The following is a 13,514-nucleotide window of genomic DNA, read 5'->3' on the forward strand; positions in this document are numbered from 1 at the left end:
CCAGACGCAGAAACACGAGGCAGTCCTCCACTCGAGGTGACATCACGATGCACCAAGGTCTGTGGAAAGGGCAGCCTCACGCGGTCCTGCTCAAAGGTGTGCCTGGTGCGTGTCTTCCCCCGGGGTCAACCGGAGCACTCCATCAAAATGTATGTCATCATTGACGATCAGAGTAACCGCTCATTGGCCCTCTCTGAATTTTTCCACCTGTTCCGGGTTGAGAGCAATCTGTCACCATACCTGATGAAGACATGCGCAGGCACCACGGAGATGATTGGAAGAAAGGCGGTAGGCTTTCAAATTGAAGCAGTAAATGGGGGTGTGTGCATGGACCTTCCACCACTCATTGAGTGCAATGAGATAATGACCAATAGATCTGAAGTTCCAACTCCAGAGGTCGCTCTCGCGCATGCTCACCTAAGGCACATTGCTCCCCACATTCCCAAGCTAGATTCTGACGTGCAGATGATGATCCTGCTAGGGAGAGATGTGATATGTGTGCACAAGGTGCGAGAGCAACTCAATGGACCTCATAATGTACCCTTTGCTCAGCGTCTAGACTTAGGCTGGGTAATTGTAGGTGACGTGTGTATTGACAATGCTCATAAACCAACTCTGAGTGTCTTCAGAACCCACATCCTACAGAACGGACGCCCGTCTCTCCTCACTCCTTGCCATAGCAGCATCAGGGTAAAGGAAAAACCGTGCTACAGTGGGGAGCGCAGGTATGGTCTCTCTACAGCCACGTCAAAACCTATGCAACCTGAAGACAAGCTTGGGCTTATGGTCTTTCAGCATACAGATAATGACAACAAGTGTGCCATGTCCTTCGAGGATGAGATCTTTCTAAAGATCATGGAGAAAGAAGTCAATCAGGATGAAAAGAACAATTGGGTAGCCCCCTTACCGTTCAAGTCACCTCGTCCCCCACTCCCGAACAACAGAGAGCAAGCACTGTCCCGCCTCAGGTCTTTAAGACGCACTCTGAGCAAAAACGCGGAGATGAAGCAGCAGTTTTCCTCCTTCATGGAAAAGCTCTTCGAGAACAAACATGCAGAGAAGGCACCGCCTATCCATGAGAAACAGGAATGCTGGTACCTGCCCATTTTCGGGGTGTACCATCCCCAGAAGCCAGGGCAGATACGAGTTGTGTTTGACTCAAGCGCCCAACTGCATGGTGTCTCCCTCAACTCAGTGCTGCTTACAGGCCCTGATCTGAACAATACTCTCCTGGGTGTGCTGTTACGGTTTAGGAAGGATCTCATCGCAGTCACTGCTGATATCCAACAGATGTTTTATGGATTCCTGGTGAAGCACGACCACAGAGACTACCTGAGATTCCTGTGGCATAAAGACAATGACCTATCCAAAGAGATAGAAGAATATCGCATGCGAGTGCATCTCTTTGGCAATAGCCCATCCCCAGCGGTTGCTATCTACGGTCTGCGGCGAGCTGCTCAGAAAGGAGAACCAAAGTATGGAGCTGACACAAGGCACTTTGTTGAAAGACACTTCTACGTGGACAATGGGCTCATATCCCTTCCTACGGAGTCTACAGCTATAGACCTACTGAAGCGTACTTGTGCATCACTTGCAGAGTCTAACCTGAAGCTGCACAAAATCGCATCAAACAGCATCACTGTGATGAAAGCCTTCAAACCAGAAGAACTGGCCTCAGGCATCCAAGACCTGGGTCTAGATGATGAGACTCTGCCTGCCCAAAGGAGCCTAGGCTTATGCTGGGACATCGGCACAGATATGTTCACCTTTAAAGTAGCTGTCACTGACAAGTCTTACACCCGTCGTGGGGTGCTATCAGTTGTCAACAGCATCTTTGACCTCTTGGGTCTGGCAGCACCAGTGATGATCAGAGGCAGATTGCTGTTGTGGGAGCTGTCCAGTGGAGTTCAGGATTGGGATGCTCCTCTGCCAGATGAAAAGATGAGCAAATGGGAAGTGTGGAAATTGTCCCTCGAGGAGCTAAGCAGCCTCCACGTGCCTTGCTGCTATATACCCAAGTCACTCTCAAAACCTACGTGCGCAGAACTGTGTCTTTTTTCTGATGCCTCAAACTGGGCCATAGGGGCAGTAGCTTATCTAAGAGCTGTCACTGAAGATGGCCGTTGTGAAGTTGGATTTGTCCTGGGAAAGGCAAAACTATCACCGCAGCTGAAGCCCACAATCCCACGCCTTGAGCTTTGTGGAGCCGTCCTGGCGGTTGAGATAGCAGAGCTGATCTTAGACGAACTGGACCACAAGCCGGACACTGTACAATTCTACTGCGACAGCAGGGTGGTCCTCGGATACATCTGTAATGACTCAAAGCGATTCTTTGTCTACGTACACAATCGTGTGCATCGCATACGCCAGACAACATCCCCTGAGCAGTGGTATTACGTCCCTTCAGAAGAGAACCCAGCCGACTTAGCCACCAGATCTGTGGCTGCATCGCAGCTCATGAACACGATGTGGTTCAAGGGACCTGACTTCCTCTATAAGCCTCGAAAGCCAGAGCAGCATGAGCACTTTGAACTGATAGACCCTGAAATGGACGTGGATGTCAGACTGCAAGTAACGGCTCTCGCTACCTACATTGAAGCTAAGCGACTTGGCTCTGAAAGATTCCAGCGTTTTTCCACATGGAACTCCTTGTTGAGAGCTGTTTCCCTCTTGATACATCAGGCACGTTCCCACAAGTCAGGCTCCACCGACACATCGCAGCACATGTGTAAAGGATGGCATCAATGTAGCAGGCCTCGCACTCCTGGAGAACTCGAAGCAGCCAGGAGGCTCATACTAGAGTCTGTTCAAAGAGACACATATCCGAACAAATATGCTGCTCTTCAAGCAAACACAGAAGTCCCTAATTCAAGTCCAATCCTGACCCTTGACCCCTACATCAGTGATGGCCTCCTGAGGGTCAGAGGGCATCTCAGACATGCTTCCCTTGAATCAGAGGTAAAAAACCCAATCATCCTCTCAAAGAATAGCCATGTTACCAAGCTGCTTGTGAAACACCATCACATGGAAGCGAAACACCAGGGGCGTCAGTTCACAGAAGGGGCCATCAGAGCGGCTGGACTGTGGATTGTTGCTGGCAAGAGGCTGGTGAGTTCTATCCTTCATCGCTGTGTAATATGCCGAAAGCTCAGAGGGAAGGTAGAAGTGCAAAAGATGGCTAACCTCCCTCCGGAGCTCAACACATCTCCACCTTTCACGTATGTGGGGCTGGACATATTTGGACCATGGTCGGTGGTCACTCGACGCACTCGTGGAGGTGCAGCGCAAAGCAAAAGGTGGGCCATTCTGTTCACATGTATGAGTACCAGGGGAGTACACATCGAAGTTATAGAGTCTATGGATGCCACCAGCTGTATCAATGCATTGCGGAGATTCTTTGCAGTTAGAGGCCCCGCAAAGCAGCTTAGGTCAGACAGGGGGACTAACTTCGTCGCTGCCAGTGCGGAACTGGGCATGGGGTGTCTTGATGAGAGGCAGACCAGCATCCTGAAGTATCTCCACAGCAACGGCTGCACATGGAAGTTTAATCCCCCTCACGCCTCCCACATGGGAGGAGTGTGGGAGCGTATGATTGGGGTGACACGCAGAATATTAGACTCTATGCTTTTACAAAACAAACGCACTCACCTGACACATGAGGTTCTGTGTACTCTGATGGCAGAGACCTCAGCAATAATCAACGCAAGGCCGCTGGTCCCCATCTCATCGGATCCCTCCTCACCAATTCTGCTATCCCCTGCCATGCTCCTAACTCAAAAGCCAGGCCTACATGCTCCACCAGAAATCTTCACTGGAAAAGATCTCCTGAAAGGCCAGTGGAGACAAGTGCAAGCGCTTGCGAATGAATTCTGGGCCGTTGGAGAAACGAATACCTAAGCACTCTCCATTCAAGACGCAAGTGGCACAGAACGCATCGCAACCTGCGACCTGGGGACATTGTGCTGTTACACCAAAGTCAAGCGCCTAGGAATGAGTGGCCAATGGCTCCGGTCACGTCAACCTCTCCAAGCAGCGATGGAAAAGTCCGCACGGTTGAAGTGCGGACATCACCTCAGGGCACCTCGAAGACTTACCTGCGGCCCATCTCCGACGTCGTCCTTCTGCTAGAAAATGACTGGAAAGAAAGGGATTGAAAGGGACAGAAAGAAAACAGCTTAAATTTAGTGGCATTAGTCATGCCAGACGGGGAGTGTTCTGCCCGCAGATTTGTTTAGTTTATGTGATTAATTGCTTTGTTGAGCGGAACCTTTATTTCCATAAGTTAATACGCAATTTGTGCACGTGCGCTATTTCCATGATGCACTACTGTCGGGATAGGCATAGTGGAAGCGTCTGAGTTCTGTGTGTTTTTCCTACACTTGTGGAAGCAATAAGTTGTGAATTTCTTGCAGGCATTGGTTAAAATGTTTACGTGCTTTTAAGTTTAATCTCTGTAGTGTAAACTGTTTATTCAGCCATAACTCCATAACTTCACTGTCCTTGTGAAACGCGTGTGTGAGTTTGTGCTGTGTCATGCTAAGTGTGCTCTATCAGCAAATGAGTAACTGGTTATTATAACGATTGTTGTAATTAGACTAAGTTTCTTTTACTCTTTCTGTTTATTATAGTTTCACTCGCATTTTCACTTGTCATTTGGAGACAATAAAGGAGCAAGACGCTCATATCCTGGCTCGTGAGAATCGAGTTTGGCTTGCTGTTAAACTGCGTTAACGTACTGGATGTGCATAACACGCAGGGAGAACAGTACACTGGTGCTTCATGACTCCTGGGCTATGGGTTTGAACCTATGTTTGAATCCTGCTCATTCTCTGTGGAGCTTAGACGGGCTTCCTTTTCGGTGCTGTTTTCGTCCCACAGTCCAAAAACATTTCAGGTGAGCTGGTGACAAAGTTGCAGACTGTCTGTGTCTGTCTGTCTGTGTCTGTCTGTCTGTGTGTGTGTGTGTGGATGGGCAGATACTTGTAAGTAGCTTGGTGTTGGGTTTCTAGGATTGTAAGTCACCTTAGAGAAAGGTGGCAGGTAAATATGAATTGATATTAATAGAAGTAGCAATATTAAGTAAAAAGCCAATGTTTTTCCTTCTTTTTACCCAATCACATGTATTCCAGTTTGAGATTTGATTGCTCTGTTTATAATCACCTTTGCCATCAGAACTCAAGTCAGAATGCACTTCTGGACACGATGGCCTGTCTTTAGGCTTTGTGGCACAGTGTACAGCACAGTACCTTGAAAATGCAGTAACTTTTCTGCCTATTGAAAGTGAGGTTGTAGCCATACAGCTGAAACACACAATGCAACACCATAATATGTCACTAAGACATGTTTTATATACATGGCATTCAGTTTTTTTACTCAGACTTGTCATATATGTACTTTTGTGTTTCATACTTAAAAATGGGATACCTACGGTAATACAAGAGATGCAACTATTCCGTGGGAAAATTAACTTTAATAAAGACATCAGTTACCATGGCTTGTATATAGGCATTAAATGAAAATATGTTCTGATATAAAAATAATGTATTTTAAATATAAAAACTGCAGCAAACTATCAATTCTATCATTTTTTTTAGCACAGAAAATATTTCTAGCAGATGTAGACATGAAATGAAATTTTAAAGGTTGCTTAAGAATGATTTACAAATGCCCAATTAAACATGACTGACCTCAGAAGCCTTCAATACCCCCAGGACATTCAAGGACATCTTATTTTTACAACAAACATATAAAAGGAATTAAATAAATGTAACTGCAATGCAAAGTAAGCTGCCTGTTTAAAAGTGTTTGGTTTGATCTTCAGACTGGAATGATGTGATACCTCAAAAGAGTATATATTAACTCCAATATTTTTCTTGCATACACTCCCAACCATACAGAAGCCCATCACTACGATAACATTTTTTCAGACAGTAACACATGGTGTCACCTCCAGCAGATCCATGTGATGTGCCCTGTCACAGTGTCACGATTGCCCGTATGTTCAAGTCACTGCATGTTAGGCCACTTTCCTGACCTCTCAGTCAGTCAACCATCCCATGTTATGATGTTGTCAGTAATTCTAAATGATTTTGTAAGTGGCACCTAGTCTGAGACTGAGTGGAGGAGTGACATTGACTGTCGTTGTTACGGTAGATGTCCATGAAAACCAAAGCTCAAGACCTGATTTTACAATATACTGTAAAAATGTAAGATGTAATAAAAATATAACAATAAAAACATATATACATGTGTATATAGTCTGTATGACTTATAAAAGCAGATTTTTCAAATGCATTGTGTTTTAAGCATTTTTCACAGTGATAATGTGGAGCTTTTTAACTGGTAATAGATGTACTGTGTAGATCAAAACATCATAACAGCCCAATCAAATATCATGACCTGTGAGTCAGTCTGCAGACGTATGCAGTGCTGGGTGCTCCAGGTTGGTGTACCTGCTGCTCAGTCCCCTGGAATCCTTAAAGGCAAGGTCTTCTGCTGGCTCTGCCAGAAGAAGGTATGAGTGGTTCAGTATTTCAGTAGAAGGCAGGAGGAGGTTCTGTGATGTGTCACAGGAACAGAGGAAGCCTCTCTGCAGCACTTCCGGCCCTGCACTCAGCGACCTCCCATCCCCAGGCACATATTCATTGCTCCGCAGGCATGGGAATACATTCTGGGTGTTCAGGGTGACATAGTCTGAATAGGCCTCCATGGCATACTCCTCTGCCAGCTTGGCCTCCAGCTCTGGGTTTGGAAAAAGTGCAAGGACCCCCTCCTTGTGGGCTTTGCCACTACCCAGGACCTCTGTGCCAGACACAATCTCCACCACCGAGGCAGGGATGTCCTCATAACACTGCTTTATGGTGATTGGGCTGCTCTGCAGGAATAAGAAGAAACCATATGCTGAAAATTTCTGTTTGAAACAGTGAGTTCGCAAAAGGAAAAAAAAAATATGTCAAGACTAATATGGAATGTCTCCATGGTCTTTGTTAAAGTTTTGTGTTAATAAACAGCTGTAGTTATTAAAAAATACCAATTTCAATTACTTGGTACTGCCGACTGATGTCTGTCAGGAAACCTTCCAGCACCTTCTGAAGGTTTGGGACTGGAGGCCACAAAAGCTGCTTAACTTTTCTGGCAGGCAAAGACAGTAAAACTGAGTAAATACAAGACATTTTAATTGTTTATTATATTAACAGTATGATTTGCATGTTAACACTTCATCTGAATGCTTCACGAGACAAAAATCTGATATAATGACTAATGAACATACATGCTCTTTTTCATAGTCATCTTACTACTCAGTACAATGAAATTTTTGCTCATTATGTGGCCATTGTACTCCCACAACGTATTTTTTTTGTATGACTTATCTCAGACACTTTAATTGACATTTTTGGACAGAAATATCCATTTATTGTCTCAAACCAATTAAGATTTTTTTGTTGTTCTTCAGTGGTGTCAATCTGGCTATTTTCTGGCTTAACCTAGTGTGTTAACCTCCAAATTTCTCAGGAAAAAATGAGAAGTAGTAGAAAAGTAAGGTTCAAATATTGGTGGCTGGACTCTTTTAATATAGGCACTGAACAAATACAGAAATTCTTTCAGTTAATTAAGAGTTACTCTTCTTCCATAACAAAATCAACTACTGCAGTACATTGTACTTCTTTCAAATTCACTAAGTAAATCTAAATCATAATTGATACTAGTAATACTGTTATTGCCTGGATAACAATACTGTCATTATTATTATTACTATTCATTTAGTTGATTTACAATTATTTACCTATTTATACAGCATGGTGGCGCATCTTAGAGTAAATACTTTAGTAAAGAATACTACAGAAAGAACAGGATTTGAACTGAGACCTTCTGATTGGAAGAGGACAGTCCAAAGAATGACACCACTTGTCCTTTAATGCTACCTTTTAGAAATAATCTCTAAATATGTAGATAATAACACAATTTTTTAACTATAAACAGGTTTAATAACATGAATTCCCACTGAAAAAAGACTAAAATTCATGATCAGATTACGATTTTCCAACATCAAACATTTCTCAGTTAAGATACATGTTACTTTTAATACTGAAATATCCCCATGCTTTGCAGAGTGAAACACAGGCAACGATCTTGTGAATAAAGGACTGGAAATACAATGTTAAAAGTCTTGCTAGAAATAGCATTCTTGACACAAATATTATAAAATATCTTTGTGTTATTATCATACATGAAATAATGTTTATTTTGGTATTTAATCTTAAGCAACATTTGTAGTTCTGAAATATTTTTTTTTCATTATTAACTCTGTTGTGTGAGGAATAGATGTGTTGTTAATGGTCACAGTGGATACCTGGCATACTTTGAGAAAGAAGCGATCATCAAAACAGCTATAAAAAGTAATATAAAAGGAATGCCTGCAGCAACCAGGTTTCCTGCAAAAATTAAGGACAAAACACAAAAAATCTGAATTATTTTGAGATCACAACAGTCATGAACTGATGAAGAGTGCTGAGGTCTAAACACGCTTTTGCTGATTTACCTGTGCCGGTGGGCACGTGGACGATGGTTGAGTTGGACCAGTCACTCCAGAATCCATTGTAGATGGAACCATTGGGCTTGGCCTGTATCTGGACTGAGTACTGAACACCTGCTTGCAGATCTAGACTCGTCCATGTCTTTGAACTTTGCAAGGTAACTAACTAGAAATTGAAAAGTAGATGGATTAGTACAAATGGGCACATAGTACAAGAAGCTAATGGTCAAATCACAACATTAGACGCAGACTTCTATCTATATCACATTATTTAAAACATTATGTCGTGCAAGCTGTGCATGGGCCACCACATTTCATGTTGACTGCAGCCGCTGTGCTGTCTGCTCACCTTCCACCCAGATTCACCCCAGGAACTGTAGCGGAGCTGATAAATAAGGTGTGTGGAGAGGTTGCACCGAGGTGGTTCCCACAATAGGTGAACCCGAGCTCCTTCGCCCTGCCAGTGCAGTTTACTCGGAGGCTCGGTTTTGACTGGTTTTACAAAGAGGAAAAAATCTTTATAGAAACTGCTAGATGTCAGACCTTGAGTATCAGTTTCTTTCCTAGGAAACTGTATTGCAACTTGATGCATGATCACTGCAAAATCCTTTCTGTGACGCTGCAATGTGCTTCTACTTACTGCAGTTGTTCATGGTGAAGGAATCAGAAAAGAAGCTGCAACTGTGTGGTCCTGGGCCAGTTCTCAGGTTCACCCTTATGCTGCTGGACTGTTCTCCGTAGAAGATGCATTGGTTGGCAGACTCTGTTGGAATGCACTCCTGCCAGGAGTGGCTGTTGCAAAAAACAAAACAGAGCTGTCACCGCAGAACACTTGTCTTTGCTTAGAGAGGAGGAGAAATGTCTGCCACATGATACTTGGCTCGGGCCTGTGTTCTGTTAACTGCTACCTGTGACTGAACTTGTAGAAGAGGGTGTAGCTGGGCTCTTCTCCATCTCTTCTTTTGTTCCATCGGCACTGAACATTTCTCAGGTCTGAAGTATGGCACAGCAGATCAATATCCGCTATAAATGAAAAGTTAATTGATTGGTTTTGTAATTTGTTTTGCTTTTATCTGCTCAAAAACTTGACAGGTCCAATGTCAAATCCAACAAGAGAGATAACACACCAAACGCTTTTGTTTGACAGCTGAAGAAAAGTAATCAAATTCATTTTATAAAACATCGTATAAGCATGTGGCCATAATATGGCTTCTCCTATGGCTTGTCAAACTGGATCATAGACCAAGGAATTTTTAATCACAAGAATTCAAAATGACTGTATTCAGTATATAGGACCCAGGTCTCAGTCTACTATGAGGACATGGACAGGGATAGCAATCTAATCCCAAACAACAATACTAACAAGCAGTGACCAAAGAGGAATCTCTTTAACATGTAAGGTTAGGGAAAAATATTCAGCATTTCTTTACATTACAATCAGAGTTTAGATTTCATTTTGTATTAGCTGGTTGTTGCAGATATACATTGAACAGGAAGGTAAATATGTTTTGTTGGTTGTTGCATTGTAAACTCTTATATCTCTTGCAACTGAAAGTCATGGTGCTGTATTGCATAAGTTAAAATCTTTTGAAGACAATGGCACTTTGAAATATATCAAGGTGTTAAACAATTATTATTTATGATTTGTGATTTATTCACTGTTGTTAGCTTTAATTTTTTATGCTCACTTACTGTTACGTTTTTTTCATGACTTCTGTATCAATGGGGCAAATTTCTCAGCTATGGAGATGTCCACGAACTTCGAGAACCTACTGATACCTTCACCTATGCTTAGAAGTGTTCACTAGGGACAGTTCTTAAAACCCTGCCATGCTTTTGTGTGGTTGCAAAACTTTATCTGTAATCCAAACTCGGGTTATTACTGGATGAAGCACAGTATGTGATACAAATCAGTTGGATGAAAAGATCAGCTGTGTTCATTTGAAGCATTTAAATAAATATACCTGCCCACTGTGGCACCATGGCTGAGGCTGGGGATGACCACTCACTCCAATGTCCCTTCAAACTGTAGCCACCAGGCATGACTCTCATCTGGACATGGCACACTTCTCCTGGGTGTAAGAAGTCCAGCTTGTAGGCTGATGATCTTGAATGCTTTATCTTAGAGACACAAGCCACAAACCATGGACAGATTCAGGGATTTTATCTATACGTATGTAGAGACTGTAAGTCTAGTATAATGGTAAAGCAGGTAATTCTGAATGCCTGAGGCCCATTATGGTGCCTCACCTGCACATTCAGGTGCAGTTGCGATTCCAGCTCAGTGTATATGGAATTTACATGTTCTGCCAACGTTGAGAATCCAAATTGGTGTTTATAAGAAGGCAATGATAAACTACTTCAATAACCCTTCTTACCATAAAAGTCATGTAAACGGTCGCCATGAGATGAATTGAACTACTTATGCTGGAGTCAGAATCTGATGTACATAAAATGTATCATAAGAAGATAATAGTTTTAACCAAAGTGCTTCTTTGGTTGCCAAAGCAAAGGCAGCAATATCAGATGAAGGATATGGGAGGGACTATGTGGCTCTTACCAGTTTTATTCTTTCCATCATACTCTGAGAAAAGTATTGTATCTCATACTGCATATCAGTCCTCAAGACTGAAGGTGCACACCAGGTCACTAGAAGCTCCCCTGGCTCCTCACTTAAGTGCAGAGAGACATTTGTTGGGGGATCCAACAAAACTGAAAAAGAGGCAAATAAAACAGACAGCTTTGTCACAGTACGTAATTGTATCGCTAGCATTATTCTGCAGCTGAAGATTTTAGGTCCAACATTAACAGTGTTGAATAGTTGACTACTCTCAGGAGAAAGCAGAAGTAAGATAGTGGTGATTCTTATTGACGTAGAAGAAGCAACAATTTGCTATCAGTAGGTTCAGCTGATCCTCTGGCACACCAACCCAAGTCCTCGACGTTAGCACTGCGGCTATAGACAGTGTTGTTGGTGCCCCCCTCCACCACTCTGATGTTTGTGGAATCATAGAGGTAGACATCTGAGGGGGGTAAGGAGCAGATGTGGAGGAACCTTCTATTCTCCAGTTTCTGCTGTGTGAGACTACACTTCTTTTCACTGAAAAGAGGAAAAAGCCTGATATGAAGAATACTGGACTTTCTACTCAGTTTATAGCACCTCATCTTCTGAGACATCAAGTTGCATGCACTTCATTTCAAAATTTCCTGCATTTAATAATAGAGAAACAACCCCCAATATTTGTTACTGCCGTCATAGACTGTCTTGCAACCTAAAGGCTTGTGGAGTTGTTTCACACTTTCTTGAAACAGTTAGCCCAGAACATTATGGTGTTTTAAAGATAAACACCCAAGAACAGCCACCAAAGCCACTTGACTTAAACTTAAAAAAGCACTACAGACCTTAAAGATTTTTGATTATTTAATATTTTGGCATGATCTATTAGACAAATATACCGATTTTCATATAGTTTTTATATGTTGTTTTTTGCTGCTCAAAATGTCTAATTTTCATCTAGTAATGTGTTTATTCTTTCATTCGTATGCTTTTAAATTTTCATAGATTTCTTAAATCCATAACCAATAGTCATGTCAGAAATTGCAACATTGGACTTACATATCATTTTTGTAAAAGAAGTCGTATGATTTTTCGTTGGATGCCTCCCAAAAACAAGTGAAGTCTTTCATTGTGCGAGTAAAGCACTTTGGATTTTCATCAGCATCAAAGAGGGAAATATCTGCCAAGACAATAATAAGTAATAGTAATGTTATGGTTGTCAGAAAAGCAAATCCCCTGGCAATTATTCTATGTACCATTACATTTTTACATAACATTCATATGTATTTCTTACAGCTTCACAGAAACAAGATAATCGTGGCATACTTTTTCTGTACTTGATTTTATTTTACAACCAATAACTGACTTTTTAGTAATTACCTGCATATACAAATTTAACAGTCTGTCACTCAAATATTTATTACACAGTACATTCACATTAATTTATTTGGCAGACGCTTTCCTCCAAAGCGACGTACATCTAATGTGTTTTTCGCATTATCACATGAAATTGTGTAATGATTGTAAAGTTATTTATATAGAACATACCTGTATATACATATAATGTCTAGTGACTATTTTTGTATATTGGGTACTTTATATTTTTATATATTTTTTTGTCCTTTATTCACATATTCTATCTTCTCATCTGTCTTGTCACTGTCATTCTGTTTGTGCTGTGGAAGTTTCTGTCACCAAGACAAATTCCTTGTATGTGTGAATATACTTGGCAATAAAGCTCGTTCTGATTCTGATTCTGATTCTAAAACAGATGAATACATTTCAGACTGATAGTCAAAAATAATCAGGTTGTTATATCTTTATTTTCCAAAAACAGCAAGCTGTATGTATTAACAATTAACAAGACATTAGTTTTGCTGCTTGATCATCATCATCATCATCATCATCATCATTATTAGATTATAAAAATACCCAGAACAGTAATATTTTGTCTTTTTTATCTCGCTTTTGGCTCATATAACTATACTTGGGTTTTTTTACATTTGAGTTGTGGTATATTATGTAAACATTTCCTGTTTATTTGTAAAACACTGACTGTGTGTGGTTCGCAGTCTAATTTCTTTTTAATTAAAAACTCTCTTCAAGCATTAGTTTTTAACCTTTATTAAGCAAGTTTTTATTTCAGAGTAGTTAACATAATGAACTGGCTATGCAAATTGTACTTTTGCTGAGATGTATGTCGCTTTGGACAAAAGCATCTGCTAAATGAATAAATGTAAATGTAAATGTAATCTTACCTTTCTCTGAAAGGCAGACTGCTAAATTAGGCTGACATCCGAACGCCACTCCACTCCAGATCTGGACCTGGGTCCAGGTGCTCAGTATGTAGCTGAAGAGTCGGAGATCCATGTCATGCACAGGTGTGCTCTGTTCCATCACTACTCTGGCTATCTTTTGTCTTCA

At 41.7% G+C, this 13,514-nt stretch overlaps 1 protein-coding gene across 1 annotated transcript; it reads right to left on the reverse strand.

The window, feature by feature from the left end:
* Window positions 1–6,334: 6,334 nt before the first annotated feature.
* On the reverse strand, window positions 6,335–13,475 carry mpl (MPL proto-oncogene, thrombopoietin receptor). The gene is made up of 12 exons (XM_018754030.1): window positions 13,349–13,475; window positions 12,150–12,270; window positions 11,464–11,633; window positions 11,094–11,245; window positions 10,498–10,654; window positions 9,442–9,556; window positions 9,174–9,325; window positions 8,883–9,025; window positions 8,540–8,699; window positions 8,351–8,432; window positions 7,044–7,131; window positions 6,335–6,874 (listed from the first exon to the last, which is right to left on the reverse strand). The coding sequence occupies exons 1-12, from the start codon at window positions 13,458–13,460 to the stop codon at window positions 6,407–6,409; spliced, it is 1,920 nt and encodes a 639-aa protein (XP_018609546.1). The 5' UTR covers window positions 13,461–13,475; the 3' UTR covers window positions 6,335–6,406.
* Window positions 13,476–13,514: the final 39 nt, after the last annotated feature.

The sequence above is a fragment of the Scleropages formosus genome, chromosome 9 (assembly GCF_900964775.1).
Source record: "Scleropages formosus chromosome 9, fSclFor1.1, whole genome shotgun sequence".
NCBI lineage: Eukaryota > Metazoa > Chordata > Actinopteri > Osteoglossiformes > Osteoglossidae > Scleropages > Scleropages formosus.